General features: G+C 38.1%; 1 protein-coding gene across 2 annotated transcripts; it reads right to left on the reverse strand.

The window, feature by feature from the left end:
- Positions 1-790: 790 nt before the first annotated feature.
- LOC137944248 (uncharacterized) lies at positions 791-24,114 on the reverse strand. Of its 2 annotated transcripts, none has more exons than XM_068789869.1 (10): positions 23,622-24,114; positions 23,474-23,532; positions 23,334-23,374; positions 20,469-20,500; positions 12,578-12,606; positions 7,355-7,391; positions 7,096-7,152; positions 4,860-4,936; positions 1,394-1,467; positions 791-982 (listed from the first exon to the last, which is right to left on the reverse strand). In XM_068789869.1, the coding sequence occupies exons 1-10, from the start codon at positions 23,697-23,699 to the stop codon at positions 963-965; spliced, it is 504 nt and encodes a 167-aa protein (XP_068645970.1). In that variant the 5' UTR covers positions 23,700-24,114; the 3' UTR covers positions 791-962. The 2 variants fall into 2 exon arrangements, with proteins under 2 accessions (XP_068645970.1, XP_068645971.1); XM_068789870.1 differs by having other exon boundaries at positions 1,390-1,467.
- Between the last annotated feature and the right edge of the window lie 1,733 nt (positions 24,115-25,847).

Consider the following 25,847-nt stretch of genomic DNA (forward strand, 5'->3'; position numbering starts at 1 on the left):
CCCTTTGAGAGTTGGTCTGATCCTTGGGACCAATCCCAGTATTACAAGGTGATCATTCTTTCTATCCTGATAAGTTACAAAAATCCCCCAACTTGTCTCGTTTCTGTTCTTCTTAGGATCTATCGTCCCACGAGCTTTAATCTGAGTTCAACGCGAACCAAGACTTCAGACACACTTACTTGAGATTGGCATGGAAGGTTTTTATGGTGATTCAATGCCTGAGAGGAAGAAACTTAATCCAGGTTACCAAAGTTGGAACGGATTTCATAAAGAACAATCTAGTAAGGGAAATCCATTTTACCACAATACATGCATATTCTTTTCCCTTTGAGAGTTGGTCTGATCCTTGGGACCAATCCCAGTATTACAAGGTGATCATTCTTTCTATCCTGATAAGTTACAAAAATCCCCCAACTTGTCTCGTTTCTGTTCTTCTTAGGATCTATCGTCCCACGAGCTTTAATCTGAGTTCAACGCGAACCAAGACTACTGGGCTCCAAATTGTTGTGGTTTTAACCTACAAACTCACATCATAAAAGCAAGTGTTCCATTGCCATGAATTATTCAATCCTTTGTTCATTGGGTAGGAATTCTCAAACGTTTCTTATCAGTTTCTTAACTTTGTCATTCTTCCCGTTTCTGTTTCCTATTCTGGTCACCATCTTAAAATACTAAGCAACTTGAATCTAGCTCACTTCTTCTTCAAGAAGACTTTCAGAGATCTTATATTAAATGTTGCAGTGAGTCAAAATGGACTTCCTGAATACAAAACAGTAGAAAGAAATGGGAATATGAGAAATAATTGCAGAGAAATAGTACAACAGTTCTGTCAACCATAATATGAACACAAACAACCTTTTTTTCTTTTTTTCTTTTTTGGTGCGTGAATTACAGTTGCTTTAAAACAAGGCGATTTTTTATCTCGGTATCAAATCCACTTGTACCTCTTTCTGAATTTCACATCATATCCTACAATTGGCAGCTGCATGAAGACAAAATTCATTACAAGCAAACATGAAGATATTACGAAGAAAAAATATCAATGCAACTGAAACTGTTTGTTAGCCTCTAAAAGAATACGAAGCAAAATGATTAACCAAAGTAGATTATGAATACCCTGAGTAAACATAAAGATATAACAATACTCAGCTAAAACATTGATTCCATATGATCATAACTTGATCTTTGGAAGAGAATAAATGGAAAGAGATTCAGTTTGATAAAAAAATCATAGTAGGATCTGGCAAGTGTTCAAAAAATGGGGATTGCTGTATCCTCACTAAGTAAAGCATTGCTCATTCTACATGCCATTGTTGGAGTGTTCTGTTACATGCAACACAAAAGAAATAAAAAAGAAAAAGAAAAAGAAAAAAGTCTGAAACTTCATACTTACTGCAGTAAACAAACTGATTGAAGTCTAGCATCACCCTGCCCTGCTTGGCGGTATCAAAAGAATTGAAGAGGTTTCTGCACAACAGATCAAATAGTTAGCTACGTCTGCCAATGGAAGGATAACAAGCTAATGATACTTTTAACATGGCAAGTGGAAGTAGACTTCAGAACTAAACTGAATGTTATTCTATGCATTTTACAAACAGCTCAGTTTTAGGACAGAAATGTTATGAAGGCTTGGAACAAGCAACTTTGGCAATGAGCAGTGTCAAACACACTGCCTAGCTGCTCAGTACAAAAAAAAAAAAAAAAAAATAATTGTTCAGAAACAGAAGATTTAAGTGAAAAGAGACATTTCACTTGGTCAAATGGCAGGTAACCCCCTGTCCTCTCAAAGCTGGACCGATTCTTAGCCAACAATGATTGTCTTCAGCTCTACAGTGACGTCTCCGGCAAAGTGCTCAATAGAGTCATCTCTGATCACTGGCTGATTATGATTGATACCCATTCCCCCCCCCCCCCCCCCCCCCTTTTTCAGATTCAACAATAATTGGATGGCGGACCCCTCTTTTGATCTATCTCTCCAAGCCTTTTGGGAGAATATGACCGTTGCAGGACCGAGAGGGTGGACCTTCCCAATCAAGCTTAACATGTTAAAGCCGCAACTGAGGTCAGAAGGCCTCTTCCTCAACTGCGAGAACCGATGTCCTTGCTTAGATAGCCGTTCTCGACTCGGAGGAAGAAGTCAGAGGTCTCTCTTCTCCGGAAGCCTCTCAAAGGTATGCCCTTCAAGGGCAATTGCAGTCATTCGGCCACAGCGAGTTGGTGTACTAGAAGCAACGTGCAAGATTCAATGGCTCTCCGATGGGGATGCTAATACTAAATTCTTCCATGCAGTCGCCTCTGCACAAAGAAGGGCCAATCGCATTGCCATGCTCAGCGTCAACGGTGAGACCACCTCGAACCGAGCCATTATTTCTGACTCACTAGTGAATTTTTTTGCAGACTTATACTCTAATCATCAGCCATTTCGGTCCTTCTTCCAAAGAGTTAACCTTCAGGATATTCCATCAGTTGTAGCTAGTCCCATCAAGCTCCCCTTCTCTACGCGGGAAATTGAAATTGCAGCCCTTGGTCTTCCTTTGGATTGTGCTCCCGGCCCGGATGGATTCTACGGGGAATTTTATCGTCGATGTTGGCCCTTCATCAGAGAAGACAATTCCAGCATGGCCCGCTCCTTTTATCAGCATGGCATCAGATATAGGAGTATCGGAGCCTCTTTCATCGCCCTAATCCCAAAAAAAGATAGGGCAGAGCTCCCATCCGACTTCCGGCCGATCAGTCTCACTACCAGTGCATATAAGGTGATTGCACGCCTCCTTGCTAGTTGTCTCAGGGCAATCCTCCCTATTGCCATTCACCATGGCCAGAGTACTTTTATTAAGAGAAGAGACATTCTTGATTCAGCCATGGCATGTCATTAACTTAGTCATCATTTCAAAGTCTGCAAGCTTCCCAAATTCATCCTCAAGCTTGACTTCGAAAAGGCATTTGACAGAGTTAACTGGAAGTTTTTGGACACCCTCCTGGGAAAGATGGGATTCGGCGAAAAATGGCGCTTCTAGATCCAAAGCTGCATCTCCTCTGCAAGCTACTTCGTCCTTCTCAATGGCACAATTTGCGGTTATTTTAAGGGAACCAGGGGAATCAAACAGGGAAACCCCCTCCCCCCTGCTCTTCAATGTGGTGGCAGAATACCTATCCTACTTGATCTACTCGGCCAAGAACATGGGATGGCTCCTACCCACGACTGATTGCACAACTTTTGATATTCCGATTCTCCAGTTTGCAGATGATACTATTTGCTTTGGGGTTGGTACTATGGATCAGATCAAAAAATTGCATGTCGTGCTGGGATTATTTGAATTGGCTTCCGATCAGAACATAAACTGGGGAAAAACCACTCTCCTTGGCTATCACATTGATCCAGTTGGGCTAAGAGCTCCTAGAATGGCTATTTGGGATCCTCCCCCTTGCAACTGCATAAAACTGAATTTTGATGGTAGTGATATTGGATCCTGGTCCAGCAGGAGCAGGTGGTATATTCAGAGGTCACAATGGAGACCCCATTCTTTCTTATGCTGGTCCGGTGAGCATTGCCGATTCTAATATTGCTGAAGTTAGTGCTTTGTTGTTCGGCCTCCAAATTTTTAGGTATCGTCTCCATGGCAAGTTAATCATTGAAGGCGACTCGAAGACGGTTATTAGTTGGTGTTCCAAAGACAACCTCCCCCCTTGGCGCCACTGGCCCATCACTGATAGTATTGCTGACATTGTATCTTCTTCGCATTGTAATTGAAATCTCATTCCTAGATCAGCCAACTCTTTGGCTGATAAATTGGCGAAATTCGGAACTTCCCAACAATCTCTCATTGTTTGGGAAGGATTCCCTTCTATGTAATATGCTCTTTTGAGCTTTTGTCTTAATAAAAATCAGCATCATTTAAAAAAAATAAAAAAAAGTGAAAAGAGACATTCACCCAAATATCCACTTTGAATATGAGTCGGACTTTTATGAAAAAAAAGAAATTTGAGAAAATGGATACGCAACACTATCCTACACATCACAATAGACGGGAGGCATGTATGTTCATGGATCAGAACATGGAGGCTGAACCAAAATTTTCGACCACATCTTTAAAAGAAAACTAATTCAACTGGATAAGAACATATATATTTACAAATTCCCAATGTCTATGTTCCTCATCAACACTACTAACACAGCATTCTCTACCTCTGAGAATTTCTTTTCTATCTCTAGCTTTCAACTTTCCATCTGTCTCCTCCAACTGACAAAATGAAGTGCATTCTTTTGAGTAGAATCCTACCCCATCTGCTCAACTGTATCTGCCTTTTTCCTTTTTTCTTGCCAATATCCTTTCTTTGCCCACCAAGGCAACCCTTTTTTTCTTACATTCAAAACTATTTGCTTTAACTATATAATAGAGTATAACTATCTTTGGTCAAGTATCTTTTCTTGTTGTCGGAAAATAGAAATTCTAGTTCTCATATCTGAAGTAAGACCTCTAAAAATGACAGTGGGTGTCGAAAACTTGGTCACCACAGCCATTTCATCTGTAGAAATATTTTCATTTCTATTCTTTCAATTCTGATCTGGTGAATGACTGCAGAAGCCATGTATTCAGATATCTAATCAATGAAGAGGTGGAAGACACCCTAAATAAATAATTGTAATAAATAAACAAATGAAGGTTGAACATGAACAATAAAGGGAGAAGTTAAAGGTGGTAAACCCGGCAAGTGATATTGTGTTACACTTGTGGGACATATAATGGGTTTCTGGATGCAGTTCAATAACAGATAAAAGGGTTTCTGACTCCATAATTCTTTAACAGAGTCACATTGCAGCCAAATGACAATTAATGGTATGGGCAAAATAAACATACCGAGCTGATTGTACAAATACGCAGAGTGAAATAAAATCGTCCAACCAGAATTTTCCCACCTTGCTTTGATCAAAGCTCTGAAAATGATGAAGAAACCATCCTCATAAACACATTTTCCTAGGTTCCTACCCTACTATCATACAAGATTGAAACAAACAAAAAAACACACAAAAGAAATGTAGAAAATTAACACAACCAGAAATAAATGTACAGTAAAATGAATTAAGGTACAACCATAGAGAAAGTGTGAAAGGTAAAGGGGAGCTCGGCTCAATTCAGTTTTTACTTGTGCTCAGCTCGAGCTCAAACTTGAAATAAGGCTCATTAAGTATAACAAACCAAGCTCGGCTTGTTAGCTCGTGAGCCGACTCTTTTGCATAGATTTTTTTACGAAAATACCATTTTAAGGTCTCTCATCAATTCCCTCTTTAGTTGGTTGATAATTGCTCTTATTTACCTCAAACCTCAAAGACGATCGATCATTCAGCCCTTTCGGGTCCCTCAACATATAATGTTGTTGTTTGCCAATGGAATAAACACTATTAATGGAGGTGTTTACTATTTCTTTTAGATCTATTAAGCTAGTTATTATACATTAGTATGCTCCATTGCAAAGTCTTAGACTCCTCTGTGATAGCTTGCAATTCAATGGTACTAAGTTCATCACAATATTCTCGTTATTTATTTTTGTAGTTTTAAATATAGGTTGGAGCTCGAACCCGGCTCGCGCTCAAACTCGGTTAAATTTTTTGGGTTCGGGCTCGATTCCAATTTTAGGCTCGAGGCTAAGCTCGAGCTCGAGCTTGAGTTCAAAGTATTCAGATCAAGCCAAACTCGAACATATGCTGGTTTGAGCTTGCCTCAGCTCGATGCCACCCCTAGTAAAGGGGAACTTAAGGTGATAATTAAAAAAGGTATTGTTTGAAAATAGAAAAAAAAAGTATTGCTTGATGTCACAAGTATGAAAAAAGCAAGTTCCTCCCGCTGTTTGTGGAGAACAAAGTCTGAGGCAAAGGGAGTCATTTTTTTCTTCCACCAGATTCACATTGGTTTACATTACCAAAAAACCTGTAATAGCTAGACATCAAAGGGGCACTTAACAATCTAAAAATTACCCAATCACATATTCTCTTTTGCTCAATTGGGAAATGTGGTCTTGTGTCAAAGTATTATGTTTCACAGCTAGAGTCTTGCAGAGGCAATTCCAAAGGTTCTTTTTTTTTTTAAGAGAATGAGAAAAGAGTATTCATTAAGAGGCCAAAAACAGAGCAAAGAGTACATAAATAAAAATAACCAGAAAAGCTACAAATGGAAACTAGGAAAAGATAACCAAAGATGAGCTGAGGAAACTACAACAGCAAAAAAGGCGTAAAGACAGAAAAACAGATCAAGGGGAGAGGTGCTGACAGCTAACTCCATCCCCAGCCAGGCCATCCACAATCCCTGGCGCTCTTGAGGACATGCTGCTAGTGGATGGTCCTAGATCAGCCATGTTCAAAAACTTGTCAGAGTACACCAGGAAAGAGCCTTGGGGTCGGGGGGAGGAGTCTTCTCCCCAAAAGCCCTAGCAATGACTACTGCCTATTCCCTCTTGACAACATGAGGGGAGGACTATCTCTTGAGTTGAGCCTAAGAATGGAGAGTCCTAGATCTGCCATGCCCTCAACCACGTCAGGATACATCAGAAGAATTGACCAGGCAATAGAGTCGTGGAAACACTTGTCTAATCAATGTTTGGACCTTCCCATTTATCCACATTTATCTTTTTTATATGCAATCCATGATCAGTTTGATGTTTACAGCATGTGGAATCTTTTTGTTTTTTGGGTGTGTGTGTGTGTGGCGGTGGTCGTGGGGGTGGAGTTGGTTCTTCTTCCCCAAAAGCCCAAGCATTGACTACCACTGAGTCCCCTTCAAGAACAAGAAGGATGGAATATATCTTGAAGTAGAGCCAAAAACACAGGAGGATGACTCAGGCTGTACTTCAAAAGATTCTCCTCCCCTCTTAGTTTAGAGCTCCTAAACCCAGAGAGGTTGTTGAAACCTTAGTTCAAACAGAAACCATGAAAATGACAAAATGAATGGTCTTAGACCTGATTACTCATATGCTTCTGCTGTTCCCTGCTAGAAAGTGCAAATTCATAAACCCCGGTTCTTCACTTTTTTTTTTTTTTTTAAATAGTGCTGAAAATTGTATAAAACAGACTGGTTCTATTAAAAAACTAAAACATATTACCTCACAAAGTGTATAAAAAGCAGGGGAGTCAAGGGAGAACCCAACTTTCAGTAGTGCCTACAACCATTAGTTAAAAATGCAATGCTTAGTTTAGAAACTAATTCAAAATAAAATTAACATAACAAAAGTTTTTAACATTTAAACATAATAGAGTGTGTTGTGTCCCTTCGTTGGTTTAGAAGGTGAAAAGATACAAGTAGTGAGGTCACCATTCACTATTGATAAATCAATTGGTTTATCTTCTTGATAAATTTAGTACCTCATAAGCATCGTCAAGAGTAAGAAATCCACGGCCCCTGTTAAAGCCAAATCAGAACAAACCTCCAGATGAGAAGAAGTAATCAAAAGCTGATGAACCCAGATTTTGGTCTACTTTTATCATGTGGTCTTGCCAATTTAATAGTCATGATGCATATAAGATTGCACACCAAATGACCATGCACTTGACAATTGTCATTCCACAGCATAAGTAACCATATTCTCACAGTGTTTATTTCTATAGCACAAAAGAGCTGGTATTTGCCAAAGCATTTGAAATGACTTTTTAAAACCAAGAAAGTATATGAAATAAAAAAGGTTAATTAATGCATCTTTAGGGGGGGTTAGTCCACAATGAAGTGGAATGAATTCCCCCCGCATTACCTAGGTCATCACAAATAAGGTGTTAGTCCACAATGATTTGAATTGAAGCGAGATAACACCGTTTCATCTCCTCAGGCAAAAACGACGGAAAACTGATTCCGCCCTTTTTTCAAAATCATTCACTCCCCCCCCCCCCCCCCCGAAACTAAAAATTCCTCTCATTTCCTCTTCTCCTCTCCTCTCGCTCGGCCTTCGTCTCCCGACGAATTTTTTCGCCCGACCTTCCGCTCTCGTTTTCACTCCCTCTGCTCCCACTGTTGGCTCTCGTCTTCATTCTCTACCCCCCCTCTGCTGTCTCTACTCCCTCTACTTTCTCTTGTTATCTCTCATTTTCACCCCATCTCCCTCTCTCGTCTCTTTCTCTCTCGGCCTTTCTCTTCCTTCTCCCTCTCTCGTCTCCCTCTCTCTTTTCCCTCTAGGCCTCCATCTCTTCTCACTCTCGGCATCCCTCTCCCTTCTCGTTCTCGCTCTTCTCTTTCCTCCTCCCCTGATTTCCTTTGATTTAACCTATTCCGGTTTCGATATCCTTCGATTTCCTTCAATCTTCTTCGATTTTCGACAGTTAGGAGTCGATTTCTTCCATTGGGCTTATATTTCCCCATTCGGCGGTGATTTCCCCCAAATTTCAGAAGGTAATCCGAAACCCTAATTTTTTTTTCAACTAATTTAGTGTTGTGTTTGAGTTAACTATAATTTTTGTGCGTAATTTATCTTGATTGTGGCATAATTTTTGGATTTAGGGTTAGGGTTTATGGGATTTAGGGTTCAAATTCGTGTTGATAGGGTTTAATTTCGGGATTAGAGTTGAGGTTTGGGACTTTTAGGGTTTTAAGGTCTAGGGTTTAGTCTTTAGGTCTGGAATTAGGGTTTATGTTTATTTTAAAAAAAAAGATAGGGTTCTCGGTTTTTGGGGTGATAGTGTTTTAAGTTCTTAGGGTTTAGTGTTTGGGGTTTTTAGGGGTTTTAAGGTCTAGGGTTTATGGTTTGGGGCCTTTAGGGGTTTTAGGGTCTAGGGTTTAGGGTTTAGGGTTTAGGGTTTGGGACTTTTAGGGGTTTTAAGGTCTAGGGTTTAGGGTTTATGGTTTGGGACTTTTAGGGGTTTTAAGGACTAGTGTTTAGGGTTTGGGGCTAGGGGTTTTAAGGAATAGGGTTTAGGGTTTATTTTAATTTGTAGGTTTCTCGGTTAGGGTATAGGATTTAGGGGGTTTAGTCAAGTTCAAACAAGGCTGAAATGTTTTAGAATGTTGTTGAATATATTTGAAGTGCTATAGAATGTTTTTTCCATGTGGTGAGGAGATTTTGGAGTTATAAATATCCAGCACATGGTCCAAATCAAACAAGGCTGAGTCGCCTACACGGGCATCCATTAGCCAACAAAACCCGACCACCATCAATGACGATGTACGGTTCGTAGTGACTGCGAAGTCATATGGGGTTCTACCAGGGGTGTTCGGTGAATTTGGACTTCATGAGTTTGTTTTTGCATTGTTCTAGTCATCTGCAATGAAATTAGTTAGATTAATTTTGAAATGTTTTAGAATGTTGTTGAATATGTTTGAAGTGCTATGGAATGTTTTGCCATGTGGTGAGGAGATTTTGGAGTTATAAATATCCACCACATGGTCCAATTCAAACAAGGCTGAGTCGCCTACACGGGCGTCCATAAGCCAACGAAACCCGACCCCCATCAATGACGATGTACAGTTCATAGTGACTGCGAAGTCATATGGGGCTCTACCAGGAGTGTTCGGTGAATTTGGACTTCATGAGTTTGTTTTTGCATTGTTCTAGTCATCTGCAATGAAATTAGTTAGATTAATTTTGAAATGTTTTAGAATGTTGTTGAATATGTTTGAAGTGCTATGGAATGTTTTTTCCATGTGGTGAGGAGATTTTGGAGTTATAAATATCCACCACATGGTATTTTGTTATTTGTTGGTTGTGTTTCTGTGTGTCCCTAGTTACTACGACAAGTAATGGTTGTCTGATAAAAAAAATTTCCATGAGGACCGTCTCAGATTTAGATTATAAATGGCTGGAAGAAGACAACAAACTCCTCGATCATATGACATTTGGACCTTCGATGATGACAACAAAATGCTCGATCTGTTGGTTGAACAAGTCAATATAGGGAACAGGATGCCCAATGGGGTTTGGAAGCATGAAGTATATTTGGATTGTGTCAATAGGTTCAATGAAGACACAACTAATAAAAAAATTGTTGAACAGCTCAAGAATCGAACAAGATCATGGAAGAAAACTTACCAAGCAGTAACAAGTTGTCTCAACACTAGTGGGTTCGGTTGGGATGCAACCACACATCGAGTTACTGCATCTTATTGTATGGCAAGACTATATCAAGGTCAGTAAATTATGATTGACTGTAAAACATTTTGAATGTTTTCCGCATTACTAGAATTCTATGCCAAGTCGTCTAAATGATGTTTTATCCTTGTAGGAGCATAAAGAAGCGGAAAAGTATAGACAACAAGGCTGCCCTCTTTATGACAAATTGGCTTTGGTAGTGGGAAACTCAATAGCCATGGGGAGAGCAAGTCAAACTGACGAAGACATGTGCAATGATGTCCAACACCCTATTGCAATCTCTACAACCTAAAGACGATAAAACTGCCGGAGAGAATTGGTATGAAGCCCTCACAGAAATCCCGGACCTGTCGATAGAGATGAAGTTTCGCGCTCCTCTATTGTTAGATACACCAATGAAGAAGGACATGTTTACGAAGCTGCCAGTAAAAGAGCAACTTAATTGGCTTAAATACTGTGCTGGTGAAATGTAGTCAATAGTTTGAAGTACACTATGTATTTTGGGACGATTGTTTTGAATGAAGTTTAATTATGTTTTTTTAATTATGACTTTATAAGACATATCATGGATAGATTATGAATCTTATTATGGTTAAGATTTGGGTTTTCATGATTGTTGTGCTCTTATTGTGTGGATAAATATTGTGGGTGGGTGATTGGAGATGGTTTTATATAGGTGTGATTGAAAATAGGTTATGATTGAAGATAATGGTATGTTTTTGTGTTTATGACATTTAGGAAGAAACGAGAATTATTGTTGTAGTCGTCATTATGGTTGTGGTGATTGTATTTGCAGGTTTCCATGGAAGACAAAAATAGGAATACAAGAATGATTTTATTGACATGTCTTATTTACATGATGGGAAGATACTATCTCAAACATAGGTATAGACGTGAGGTTGAGGTCCGATTAGCAGGTGAAAATTTGGATGAAGATAGCGATGATAGCGATGATCTTGGGGATGAATGCAACCTATCAACAACAATGCGGAGGCGTTGTGCATTAGAATCCACTAGAGCAGCACAATTTTGAGATGTCATAGCAACTAGCATGTGGAGTGATTATTAGTGGTTGTACTTTATTGCATTTGAACATGTATGTTGTCGTTCGTATCTACTAAACTAGTAAGTTGATGATGTTAAACGCACAAACTCGTTGTTAAAAATAATTTACTCTAATTATATTCGTTGTTGTCATTTTATACCTTTTTGTCAGGTGTTTTAATTTTATTTATTAAGTATTTTAATTTATTAAGTATTTTTATACTATATATTATGTTATTAAAAAATAATTTATTTATTAATTATATTCATTTATGTTATTTTTAACTATTTTATGTACTTTAAATAATTTATTCTAGTCACACGTAATTAGTATATTAATTTATAATAAACTGTAATCATTAATTGGTTTAATTATGCAATTTCTATAATTAATTAAACAATTAGGTTTATTTATTATATTACCTGATTTTTTTATTAATTTTATATAATTTATTCTAGTCACACGTAATTAGTATATTAATTTATAATGAATTGTAATCATTAATTAGTTAATTATCCAATTTTTATACTTAATTAAACCATTATGTTTATTTATTATATTCCCTTATGTTATTTTTTAATTTTTATTAATTTTATATAATTTATTCTAGTCACGCGTAATTAGTATATTAATTTATAATGAATTGTAATCATTAATTGGTTAATTATCCAATTGCTATAATTAATTAAACCATTAGGTTTATTTATTATATTCCCTTATGTTATTTTTAATTTTTTTTAATTTTATATAATTTCTTCATGTCACGTAATTATTGTTTTAATTTATAATAAACTATAATCATTAATTGGTTTAATTATCCAATTGTTATAATTAATTAAACCATTAGGTTTATTTATTATATTCCCTTATGTTATTTTTTAATTATTTTATTAATTTTATATAATTTATTGTAGTCACATGTAATTATTGTTTTAATTTATAATAAACTATAATCATAAAAGGTTACTCATTCTCTTCTTTATTTAGAAAAGGACACTGGAATCTGTTTTCCAGGCACTAACACTGGAATCTGTTTTCCAGCCACTTCAACTGGCCTGGACTAACACCCAAACATGAGTTGAAGTGGAAACAATTCATCTCACTTCAATTCAATTTTCCACTTCATTGTGGACTAACCCCCTTAATTGCTTTGAAGATCAATCCATAGACCAAAAAAGGAATCCCATTAATTAGACTGTTGTGGACTTTCATTGCTAGCAAGAAAGTCATTTAATGTTTACTCTTTGAAATCAGATTCACAACTTGAAGACACACAGCCAACAAAACAAATTGATCTCCATGGCAGTAGAAATGCATAAGCCAAGCTGAGGGATGGAATACATCACATTTTAAATCAAAGCATGTTGATGAGCTTCAATAACAATTAACTTATGCAACATGGAAGTAAGACATTGTGGATAACTTCAAAGACTTTACAACAGCAAGAATTTCAAAGACTTTGTTACTTACTTCTCTAAAGCTGAAAAGGCATCCTGAACCTGTATATATTTAAATGAATGTTAGCTACATAATTCCTTTAATCACCTTAACCAATAAGTGGATACTAATCATAGAAAAAAGAGAGAAAATTTCAAGTGTATGAACATGACCATTGCATCTTGCACATATATTTCTTAATGTACGTTGTTCTTAGAGAAAATATGTCTTTTTACCTGCTTGAAAACATGTTTTGATCATAGAGACAAAGTAATTATATCTCTGTCATCCAAATGTTGTTTATACTACCATACTCTACCAATCCCAGGAAAAAAAAACATCTCTCTAACACTCCTGTGACAAAAGTTACACTGACTTTTCATTACGTCCTCATTCAATGAGACAGTAGGAGGTTTTTTAGAGGAACTAGATGGTGCCTATCCCCTCTTTGGCATGCTCTCTTTCCCCTTCAGAATCAATTCCATACTGCTGTTCGGTGGGCATTTGGGGAGCTCTTGGTCAGATAATGGGTGAGAAATGCCTCTGAAGGAAGCGTGGCCCCGGCTTTCCCTTGTCTCAGATTACTGGATTTCAAGTGGCGATTGGGACCGACTTGGGCAGCCATAGGGGATTGACTAAAATTGAAGCTGTCAATGCCAGTAACCTCCTTGGCTCCTTGGAGGCGATAAGGATTAGATCCGGTGCTACAGACAGAATGATCTAGACCCTTGACGACAGTGATAAATTTTCTCTCCTCAGCTTACAGACACCTTAAGGGCTAAAGCAACTCTCAAGTTCATGGGGTGGCCAATATTTGGAAACTATTGGGACCCCCAAAGTCCTGTTTTTTCCTTTGGAGCACTCTTCTTAACCACGCCCTCACAGCAGACAACCTATGGAAACGTGGAAACCCAGTCCCTAACACTCTATGCGACCTGTGTGGGATGGCAGAAAAGATGATTCTTCACCTGCTAATCCTCTGCCCTTGGAGAGTTTGGATGCACTTAGCTACTACATACCTGATAACCTCCTTTCGCTCAGTCAAATGAGCCAGGGCTGCTGTCTTCCTCGCCTTGGCAAAAGCCTCCTCTGAATGTGCATTATTCACATCCCATGGTGGGTTTGGTTTGAAAGGCACCACAGGCGTTTCAATGGAAAATTCACTGCTCTAGAAGATGTTCATTCTTAGATAACCGGAATGGTTGACTGCCTGGACTCATACAAGGCCTGAATTTTCTGACGCTGGTAGAATTACAAATAGGGAAAACTAGCATCTCATCGCTCAAATGTCCAGCTCCTCTAGGCCAATCTCCATGGAAGAGTGGACCCCTCCTGTTCATGGTTCTATCAAACTTAATTTTGATAGCTACACCCTTTGAAACCCAGGCAAGGCTGGGTTTGGTGGGGTCATTAGAAATTGGGAAGGCTCCATCTGGCTGTCCTACCCGGGTCTTCTTGGAATTATGGATTCAACCTCAGTCGAGCTCCATGCCTCCTCCATAGTGTCCTCCTCTTCCACAGTCGTTTGCTGAATTGGGATGGCAGGTTGATTATTTTAGGAAACTCTGAAGTGGTTTTCCTCATTTTCTACCTTCCATGAAATAACTGATGTCGTAAAAACCTTGAATTTTACTCAGTCTCATGTTCCAAGATCAGCTAATTCTTTACGTAATTCTTTAGCCGAGCAAGGAGCTTCCTTCCAGTTCCTCATTGTTACAGGAGACTCCTCGACTTAGTTTCTTTCTTGCTTCTTCTTGAATGAGATTCACTTTCATCAAAAAGAAAAGAGAGAGAGAGAGATAGATATCTCAAGATATCTCAAGATTCTCTGTACAACCTCGACTTAGTTTCTTTCCCTGGTGCTCCCTTTAGATATCTCAAGATTCTCTGTACAACCTCTAGGTGAATCTTACTTGGATGCTCCATGAACTAACTCACTACACTTACTGCAAATGAAATATCTAGTCTAGTACAATGATATCCACCAAGGCCCAAGAGCTCTAGTCACTTTGTTATAGTGGGATGTAAAAAACTCTAGTTCTAGGCTACATCAATGATTGGGTGGTATCAATGTTGCATGTAATAATTTGTTGTCTTCAATTTATTTACTCCTAGTATGATCTTTATATAATAGTGATAGCAAAAGTGTTATTACGAAATATCATTGCAGGTCACTGAACACATTCTCCTAGAAAAAGGCTTTCCAACCATTTCAAAGGAGATACAATTTCTCCTACACCTTAGTTCACAATCACATATTTAATCCCATAACCATGATCTTGCTTTTTGAACTTCCAAGAATATAAGATGCAAGTAGAATTTTAGGTAGCAACACATTCTCATTAAGAATTTGAAGATGTAAGATGTTGAGTATATGATTTGGTTATTCAAATAACACATCATAACTCATTCCTAGTGCTTAGTCCCAAGTTTGGCAAAAGTTGGCTAAGAAACCCAATAACATGGGCAAAGTTAGGCTTCACATGCATAAGACCAATTAGCTCGCTACACACCTAATACAAAATTCATCCAAAAAAGTCTCAATATAAAGCTCAACTCATAGGATTGGAATTTATGGTTTTACGAAGGATTTCAAAAATAAAATAATTATTTGTTTTTAAAAAAACAACCATGACTTATGGGGATTCATAATTGCTAACTTGACTAGGTAAAAAGTTCAATACATGAAATAATGGCCAACACACCCTTATAAACGCAAAATATTCTTACCTTATCCAAAATCTCACCATGACTTTTTTTCATTTTGAATAGTGTTCACCACGACAAATTACATCCATGTTTCTCAGGAGAGAAAAAGACATCACTTGGTGATTGCAACAGTATTGTATTTCTTGGATAAACAAAACCATGATTATTGAACTTTATAATACCTCCATAATCCCTACAAGTGAAGGCATCCTAAGCACTTCGTTAAATCTCTGATCTTCCTAATAATTTCTGTCTTCGATCACAAGATGAGTAGTACATATTATTTTTATTATTTATGAAATGTACTTTTTTATGATTTCCAATGTCTTCAAAATAGAAGTTATTAAGTCTCTATTGAAAACATGATTGGGATAACAATACTCTTATCACCCCTAAAAGTCACTCATTTTCTTTGATGTGCAGCAAAAGGTAAGATCTTAGCTATTAATCAACAAAGAAAAGGGAAACATGATTGATGATCCAAACTGTAATGTGTGTGACCTAGAGAATATCAGTCACGTAGTGCTTCTTTGCCTTTTTACTAGGCAACTTTAGAATGCTTTTACACTAAAGTTTGGTCTTCATTCATGTTTTCACTCCTCTTTCTCTTCCATGCTAGGGCAAACTTCTATGGTTCCTTGGGATAAAATTGGAAAGAATTTAGGGAAGGTATCAATTGCTGCAATATTGTGGAATCTAGGTAATAGACAAAATTTTGAGAACAAACAAAAATTCATTGGTTGCATAATTGGGGCCATTATGAATTGCATCCTTTTCTACGCTAGTAAGTTCCATAAAACCTCTCTTCATCAAAAAATAAAAAATAAAAAAAAATCCATAAAACCTCTTACTTAAGTAGCTCGTCCATCAGAAATAACTGGAAAAGAGTGATTTCCTTCTGCTCTCAACCAATACCACAGTCATCCCATAGACTCCCCCTCAAACTAACCTTTAATGGTAGCTCTGGAAACTTTGGGCCAGCTCGTGGAGCTAGAGCTATCTGGAATTGTACAGATTATATCCTTTCTGTTTTTTCAACGCCATTTGGCCTGTGTGTTTATACAATGGCAGAAGTTAGACTTCTTCTCCAAGGTTTGAGATGCTAATCAGCAAATTTCTCTACTTTCCTTATAGTTGAAGGTAACTCTTTGGTTGTAATTACTTGGGCTTCTAGAAAAGAGACTGTTGAGAAAATTTCTATTGTACTCTGATGAAATTCTAGAGATTTCAAGAATCATTTGCATCTCTTGATGCCACACTTCTAGAAGTGTAAAAGGCCTGGTGGATTCTCTACCAAGGGAAGGTGCCACTAGGCAACACCATGATGTTGGCAACTACTTGCCTATTTGATTTCATTTTTTTTTTAATCCTCTCCCATGATAAAACCTCTCCTCATCAGGAGTTTTCTTAATGAAATCTTATTTCTCATTACTATAAATATTTTTAAAATCCACAATTTTTCTTTCAACCACATCAAATTGTGTTTTTGATTAATTCACATAAACTAGGGTTTTTTACTAGTTCTCCATGACTAAAAGATTGCCTCCCAATATGCTCACGTTTGTCGATTTGACCCCATTCTTAGGCTGGTCAAGGTGGTTCCCAATATCATTTCATTTGGTGTGTCGCAAAACATTCTCTTAACATATCAACTCATAGAAAGGGAAAACCATTGCCAACCAAATTTGCAAGCTTCATAATGACTCCTAGGAGTCCATTGTTCACCTTCTCCACCATTTCCCATTCACAAGACAAGTTTGGAGTGCAAGTCCCTGAAAATTTGGATTTCATTATTGTTTTCCCCACTCTTTCCAAGCTCTTCTTCATAAGGTCAGAGATGTGCATTGGAAAGCGGTTGGTAGAAAAGTATGGCTCCTTACTGCAGCTGCCACTATGTTGTTCATTTAAAAAGAAGGAAACAAAAAGACCTAGGACTCCATTGGAGTCTTTGAGGAGGCTGTGCACAATATTCTGTTCTAGGCTAGCTAGCTCCTTAAAATTAATCATCTTCCTAGTGCTATTCTTGGAAAGAATTGGAGATCATTCATTTGGGCTTCCAGACATTATATATGATACTAAGCCTAGATCTATTTATCCCCCCTCTCCCTCATTTTCAGCTAGATTGAGTTCAACTCCCACGACCATCTGGGATCCATGGATGGTAATAATGTGATTTGGGACTCATCAGGCAAAGTTTGCCTTTTTATTTTCTACTCCTTTTGGTAATTGTGATTCCACAGACACAAGAGCTTGGGGAGGCCCTCCTGCATGGTCTTTGGCCCTATGCAGATCTCATCACCTCACCCTTTAATGCAGAAGGGGATCAACAATCGCTCAGCACAGTGTCAAAGAGGAAATCCCAACCAAGGCGGTTCTTAATTTACTTCTAAAATATTGAGGATACAAGGCACTCTCTGTCCATCTCTTCAATGTATGCTCCAAGAAGTACCAATTGCCTAGCTGAACCTCCCAACTTGTTGCAAGGAGCATGCTCCCCCTTGGTTAGGCTTTTGGAGAATTGTATTTTTCTTATGAACTTATCTCCTTGCAGGTGATTCTCCTTCCCCTTTGTATCTTGCTCATCTAGGAGTGTCCCTAAACAAATTCCCCATTTTCATCTCTTTCAAAAAATAAAATCCCCATAGTCATCTCTTTCGAAAAAATAAGATCCTCACTCTCATCTCTTTCAAAAAAGAAAAAAAAGGAGTCTCTTAATGTCGCATGTGCAGATACACATTGAGCAAGGCCAAATCTTGTTATGCCCATGTGGATCAGGCACCCAAGAGCTGCACAGCTGGCTATGCTTGGCCCACAATGCCTAGATTGCTGCATCTAGACACTGCATGCAGCCCAAGCACAGCACGCACAGCAGCCTCTCTAAAGAGGTTCATGTTCTTGAAGATGTTGAGGCCCACACCAGCACATTGCAGACCTGTACACTCACTGACCTATTTCACACTTACTCTCATGCATAACAAACCACAAGTATAGAGTTTGGAGCCTCAGGAGGGCCACTCAATGCATGTGGCAAGTGAACTAGGTTGACTCTAGCATGCAAAGGATACACATATGGCCCAAACTCATGCATGCAGGCATTGTACCGCCAAAGACTGTTCACCCACTAAGAACACATTCATACACAAATCTAAAAATAAATTATCAAAATTTACAATGGAGATCACTTGCATTTGATTAACTTTGAAACAGCAACAAGATAGCAAAGACTAATAAATACAGTGAGATAACGTGCACCTTTTATCTAATTATAAAACCAAAGTGAACATACCAAAGAACCAACTAGATTTACAAGCAATTTGCAAATTGCTTTCAACTAGATTAGGTAGTTCTAGTTTGAGTCACTTGTAAGACAACTGAGGTTTTTTAGGCAAACCAAAAGCATGTTTCCCTTCTGCAATAGTCATGCCGTTTTAAATCAACAAGAGACATGTCCCTTTCCTTCAGTAAGAAACACAATTACTCGTGACAAAAATATAAAACTCATCGTGGCAAATTCACCTTTTGAGGCAGATATATGTTAAACACCTAGCCAATACTACCCAAAAGACCGGTCTGATAGGTAGCGGAAAACCAAGTATTTAACCCCAGGATCATAACAATACTCCCCCATTATGAGCCGACGTCCTCGGCGGCCCACTCTAGCAACACTTGCCCGGCCCACTTTTTGGGTCTACCAGTAATTTTAATCCGGCCTCTAGGTCACCCCCTCCGGGATTCGAACCCGTAACATGGTGCCTGCTCTGATACCAAATGTTAAACACCTAGCCAATACTACCCAAAAGACCGGCCTGATAGGTACGGAAAACCAAGTACTTAACCCCGGGATCACAACAATATAATGGCCACTATTCACGGTACAAAACTCTGTAAGTAATCAAGCTACTAAGTTAGGACCTCACAACCAGGAAGTAATTTTTTCACTTGATAAAATAAAATGCATTTATTTAAAATCTTTTGAAAGAAATGTCATTCTTCAACTTTTATCTCAAAGGTGAGACGAATTATGAAAATGTCATACTGCATGGTTGAACCACAACATCCAAATATAACATTGGCTCAGGTTGGAAAAAAATTCATAGCAACCAAGGTTACAAGATTGATGGATAGACATTTGAATGCAGATAGCTTCCAAATAGAAGGATCATGTTACCCATACCTAATATAAGCAAAGAATATGTGAATATGAGATGGCAGCACGTTCCAAAGAAATTTGACATCCAATTCCAATTGCTTACTAGAACTCTTATGTCCCTAATAGCTCTATGTAAATTAGACCGCAGCCCATTAACAAAGAGTAGAATAATCTAAAATTTTCTAGTAATTACTTGTACAGAAGAAAGATGTCCTAATTAGAAAAGAAAATGAAATAGGAAACTCTTAAACCAAATCTCCACTATCGAAAACAATAGATATCTCAGAGAGACTTTCTAAAACAATATAATTTCAATAACAAAAGTCAATTTATTGAAAATAGGACCTACAGTCATAGAAAGAGACAAAATTAGGTAACTCCTTTCTGTCCCAATTGCTTCTATTTTGGCAGATCAATTAATCTTTACTGCATGAAAAATTCTGTTCAATCTGGCTTCCTCTTCATCTACTAGATCATGTAGCTTCCCCTTTCAACTATCACTAAGATTGCATTACAGCCAGGAGATAAAATGAGAAGTTTATTTTCTGAAATATGCTTGGCATGTTTCTGTGTTATGTCAAAGTCATAACCTGGAAGAAAGTTGTTATTGTTTGTATGTTAAGCCAGCATGACACATACAGACAGGGGATAATGGTAGCAGATTTCTGAGCATGGGTTACATAGAAGAGGCTTCTAGTTTTTTAAGTGGGATTAGGGTGAAGAACATAATAACAATCATATTTACCAAAAAGATTCTCCTAGCACATTTCACAATAAAGAAGAAAAGGTTCTTCTAGAAACCCAAGCCTTTTCTCTCCTTCTACACTAGTCATCTAGTTGTCATTTCTTTATTATTTTGATGTCCTCCATTTCCACAATGGACACCATACCTATTCCAAGCCTTAATAAATTTCTAAGCTATTTCTTAGTGATAAATTAGCAGCATATCATCTACTTATGTTGACAAGATGGATGATGCACCTGAGCATGATGGAGTGAACTTCTTTCCTTGCAACTAAAGTATCTAAACATTGGCACTGGAAAAAAAAAGCAGAAAATACATACCCCAACAAGAAATTTGTTAAGAGCGACGAACTCTGGAAAATATAGACAAAGAATTTGCACCAAGTTAACTGAAGTAGCAATAAAATATCACTAAAACTAAAACAAAATTAAAAAAGACAAACTGACAGCATATAAAAAAACTGGATCAAGCAACCACTATCTGCACATGAAACAATTATGATCAGCAAATGCGAATAAAGAAATCTAAACTTTCCAACTTTTTCATAAAAAATAGCTCTACCAAACAATGATTATTGCAAATGCTCGGCCAAAGAATGTGGATGGTTGCATCCAACCAGCAACTCCTCGGCTTTCAACATTCCGGTGCTTCAATATGCGGACGACACTTTGATTTTTGGTGCAGGAACGCTGGACAACATAAAAAAAAGTAAAGGCAGTTTTGGGGCTCTTTGAAATCTGCTCAGGTCAGAAAGTCAATTGGAGGAAAACTTCTTAGATTAGATTCAATGTCAACCCAAACTCTCTCTCAGAAATGGCAGAGGTGCTTGGGTGTGTAATCTCATCCACCCCTTGCACTTACCTTGGCCTCCCTCTGTTCACTGGTCGTATTTGCAAAGATTTTTGGATTCCAGTCATAGAGAAGATGGAATTACGTCTTGCATCATGGAAGGCTCGTCTGCTTAGCAAGGCTGGAAGGTTGACTCTTTTGAAATCATGTATCGCTGGCATCCCAAACTATTATCTCTCCCTCATGCCTTGCCCAGCTTCTATTTGTCAGCAGCTTAATAAAATGAAGAAAAGTTTTCTTTGGAGAGGGAATAGCCCGGATTTCAAGTACCATTTGGTCAACTGGGAGAAAGTTTGCCTTCCAAAAAAATTTGGAGGTCTCGGAATTCGGCTCTCCAAAGACATGAATCAGGCTTTACTCCTTAAATAGATTTGGTGACTCAATTCATCAGCTCCAAACCTTTGGAAAAATATGGTGCTTTCAAAGCTCGGCATTTCCTCAAAATGGTGGACAGATGGGGGAAACGGAAGGAATTTATCTCCTATATGGCGATCGCTTTATCTCTTGACTCCTACTTTCTCAGCAATAGTCCGATTTTATGTAGGAGATGGCCATCATATCAGATTTTGGGAAGATTTATGGTTGGGGGATATGCCTCTTCAGAGCACTTTTCCTAGCCTCCACAGTATTTCGACATTGAGGAATAGTACCATTAGTGAAGTTGCTGATAATGGGGAATGGAACATTCAGCCTCGTCGTGGCTTATCTGATTCAGAAGGTCTTGAAGCCAGTCAACTGTAAGACACTTTGAAGTCAACTAGAATCCAAGCTAGCAAATCAGACAAGCTAATCTGGTGGCCAGATAAAAGTGGCTCCTTCTCTGTCAGCTCCGCCTATCTTGTTATTCGAGGAGAGATCACTCGGGGTCCCAAGCATGCAGTGGAATTCACTTGGCGGCTTAGTGCCCCCCCCCACAAAAAAAAAAAAAATTCTTCATGTGGAGTGTTTGCTGTAATAAGATTCTCTCTGCTGACAACCTCAAAATTCGTGGCAATCGCGGAGTTGACCCCATTTGCCCTTTCTGCCATGCATAGAAAGAAACTGTAAGCCACCTGCTCCTTTTGTGCCCTTCTCTTGGGGGATTTGGACGTCGATTCTAAACAAAATTGGGCTCCAACTTTGCTTCCCTGAGGATTTGTCAGCCACCTGTCGTATGCTTGCTGGAACTCCTATCCCCGGTATTGGAAAACTGATGATCCTACTATATCCGCATTCATCCCGTGGGGTCTTTGGCAGGAGCGAAATCAACGAAGATTCAATGCCAAAACCAACACTCAAGATAGAGTTATTGAAACCATCTCAGGCAATATTGTTACTTGGCTTCACTCAAGAAAGGCCTTCTCCCCGTTCTCTGGAACATCCATCAGGGATAATTGGAGAAGCTTAGCCTAGCTCCACCTCTCCTCGAAGCCTCCTATCATATGCGAATGGACCCCGCCTCCTGCTGGAGTCCTTAAGCTGAATTTTGACGGCTCTTCTCTTGGTAAGCCTGGCTTAGCTGGGTTTGGTGGCGTGATCCGAGACTCTCTTGGGAACCAGATCGTCTCTTTCTCTAGACCCCTTGGTATTGCAGACTCCACAACGGCTGAACTCCAAAGCCTCCTCAATGGGCATCGTGTTTTTCGTGGTCATTGCTCTGGACCTGTCCTGATCGAGGGAGACTCTAAGGTGGTGATCGGTTGGTGCCAGCATGCCTCTACTCCTCCGTGGCGTCACTGGGATGCTTTTTTTGAAGTTTTGGATATTGTAAATCTCTTGGAGTGTTTCTGGTCTCTCATTCCGAGATCAGCAAATTTTGTGGCTGATGTTCTAGCCAAACAAGGAGCCTCCTTACAATCTCTTGTTGTCAGGAGTTAGCTCCTTCTGTTTCTCTTAATAAAATTCACATTTCATAAAAAAAAAAAAAAACAATACATCAAACCATGACCATTCATGTTTACAAAGAGCACTTTGCAACTTCAACTGATGACAGATCATGCACAAGTCAACCTCCAGTTAAACAAACATGTGTCATCAGACCAATAATAATGCTTGTCCAAACTATAGACCAGGTTCCAATTCCAGTCAAGGCAAGATTGCAGTTCATCGAACAGATAAAAACATCTAGTCAGTTTCAAGATGTATTGTGGTTAACAGCTGGCTATTTTTTGAGACAAATATGGAAATTTCTCTAAAAAAGTAAGAATCCAGCCAAATTCCGCAAAGCAAGAAATAACAATCAACTGAGCACCAAGCTCTAACTTAACAAAATTGAATACCTAGTACCTCAAACTGAAAGCAGGCACAGCGTTTCGAAATTAAAATAAAAGAACCACTTTATAGGATGATTCACTTACCCTCGAAGCTCATTTTCCCATTTCTATCAAAATCATACACCCTGAAGCCACCAACCAGAATTTATCAACCGAATGAATCAATACAGCTTTCAGGAAAAGAAGCTCAGAAAAAACAAATAGAAAGACTAGGAAAAGAAAACCTGATCATCTGCTGAACAACAGATAAAGGGAAATCCAAATTGCCGACGGCGAGGGCTTTCTGTGATTACGTTTCATCAAATGATAAGAAAGAGTCCCAGACAAGAGATAGATGCAGGAAACTAAGGTTAGATCAAGAAGGAACTACACCTTGAGCTGAGATGCAGTGATGCTTCCAGTCTTGTTAGAATCTACGCATTCAAACCACTCTCTCAGCGTGTTCTCCATTTGGGAGGAAAGGTCTCAGTGGTCAGCGACGACGTTAAGCTCGGGTCTCTGGGAGCGTATTTTTTACTATGGACGCGTGATAACTAGAACCGATATACACAGAGTGACATATGAGGGTGCTTACTGAGGTAGCCGTTAACCCGACACGCAGCGGTCCTGCAAAAACGAAAAATTGGCGCAAACACCCATAATAGTTATATGTTACGAAACGTCCGTGATGCATTATGTTACGTTTTAGACAATATTTATTCTTTCCATCAGTTGCATCAGCTCATCAATCGTCTGAAACCCTCTCTGAAGCTTCTCCCTCGCCCTCTCACTCATCGATCTGATCTTTCCCTCGTCGCCTGTCGCTTTAAAGTCCAGGTCGTTGATCATAAACCTGTCCAAACAGGGTTGACTGCCCTCAAGAGAAACATTTCTCGCCCGTGAACATTCACTATTTTTCTTTAGCTTCCTATTCACCCTTTGTTCCATTCTTAAACTTCATGAACATTTTAGCTAAGCTAGCTTTCATTCTCTAAGAAATCTCTAAATCTAGCAAGTTGTATGAGCTAGAGTACAACTTAGCACATATTTTCCAATTTTACATAGCAGTACCTAAATGGCCAACATTATTGGAGAGAAATTCTTTCATGTTATTGATTAGCCAACTAATCACCAAAGTATCATTATTTAAAGTCCACAATGAACTAGAATGAATTCTCTCCGCATTATTTAGTTCATTAAAAAATGTCGTTAGTGTAGAATGAATTGAATTGAAGTTAAATTACATCACTTCATTCTCTAAGGCAAAAATCGGGGAATTTGGTTTCCCAACTATTTTGCGAATCAACCAATTGAATCGCGCGTTGCTCTTCCCCCAACCTTCGGCCAAATTTTTTTTTTCTCTTCTCCTTCCCTCCCTCCAGTCGGCTTTCCTCCCTCTTGGCCTCCCTCTCGTCCTCCTTCGTAGAGTATGGGAGACCGAGTCTCTGTTGTAGAGTCTCTCGGCTTCTCTTCTCTCTCGGCCTCCCTCTCTTCTCACTCTCAGTGTACCGTCGGAGCACCGCCTCTGTCGCCGTAGTCCACTGGCCCGTCGCCGTGAGGAAGACGATGTTTAATTTTTCCTAACTTAAGGAAAAATTAAACCATCGTAATAAGAATAATAATTTATATTTTTTATTTATAAAATAATTATTTTGATTTATTTAATGTGTTATTTTATAATTACTATATTAAATTAGTGATTTAATATTCATAATTAAAATATTTTTAAAATAAATATTTGATAAATTATTTTGGTTTAATTGTCCCATTGCTATAATTAATTAAACCAATGGTTTTAAATTTTGTGACAATATATTATTAATTATTAATACAAAAAAATATATATTATGTTATTGATAAATATATTTATTTTTTTATTAATATATTAAATTAGTGAATTTTAATGTTAAAATATTTCTTATGTTATTACAAAATAATTTATTTATTTATTATATGAGCTTCTGTTATTTTTTACTTTTTTATTAATTTTTAATAATTTATTCTAGTCACATGTAATTATTGTATTAATTTATAATAAACTATAATCATTAAGTAATATAATATAGTTTTTCATTAATTAGGATATTAACATATTTTAATACTACACGTTAAATCACTTATAAGTGTAGTAACCATGTTTATTTTGGTTAATTATCTGGTTAGGTATATGTTCTATTTAAGTATATTATAAAAAGTTACTCGTTCTCTTCTTTATATCATACTTTTTATTTGGGGGCACTAACATTGGAATCTGTTTTCTAGTACACTTGAACTCGTCTATACTAACACCCAAGGATGAGTTGAAGTTGAATCAATTCATTTAAGTTCACTTTAATTCAAATTCATTGTGGTCTAACACCCCCCCCTGTGTAAGCAATATCATCCTCATTAATGGGTGGCCTGACCGAGTAGGTCCTTTGTAATAAGAAATTGTCGAACCCGTATTATGCAGCCATGAGAGACAATATAAGGGTAATAGTTTACTAAAAAAATGAGATAGCCTAAGCAAGAGGCTTGAAGAACCAAGTGAAGCCAATGACAAGAGACACTAGCTCTTCATCATAAAAATTTGCATCCACAAAATAGTAACTTTTCATGCAAAAAATCTCAGTATAAACA

This window comes from Aristolochia californica, unplaced genomic scaffold (assembly GCF_029961685.1).
Source record: "Aristolochia californica isolate CCGP_79_NKW_82.1479 unplaced genomic scaffold, dmAriCali1.0.hap1 SCAF_11, whole genome shotgun sequence".
NCBI classification, from domain to species: Eukaryota; Viridiplantae; Streptophyta; class Magnoliopsida; order Piperales; family Aristolochiaceae; genus Aristolochia; species Aristolochia californica.

Excerpts from the sequence above, each read along its gene's own strand:
- LOC137944248 (XM_068789869.1), bottom strand. The coding sequence starts at position 23,699 with ATGGAGAACACGCTGAGAGAGTGGTTTGAATGCGTAGATTCTAACAAG. Across the intron at positions 12,607-20,468 it reads TTAACAAATTTCTTGTTGGG|GTTCAGGATGCCTTTTCAGC; the intron begins GTATGTATTTTC and ends AAATATATACAG. Across the intron at positions 7,392-12,577 it reads GCCTTTTCAGCTTTAGAGAA|GGGCCGTGGATTTCTTACTC; the intron begins GTAAGTAACAAA and ends TGGCTTTAACAG.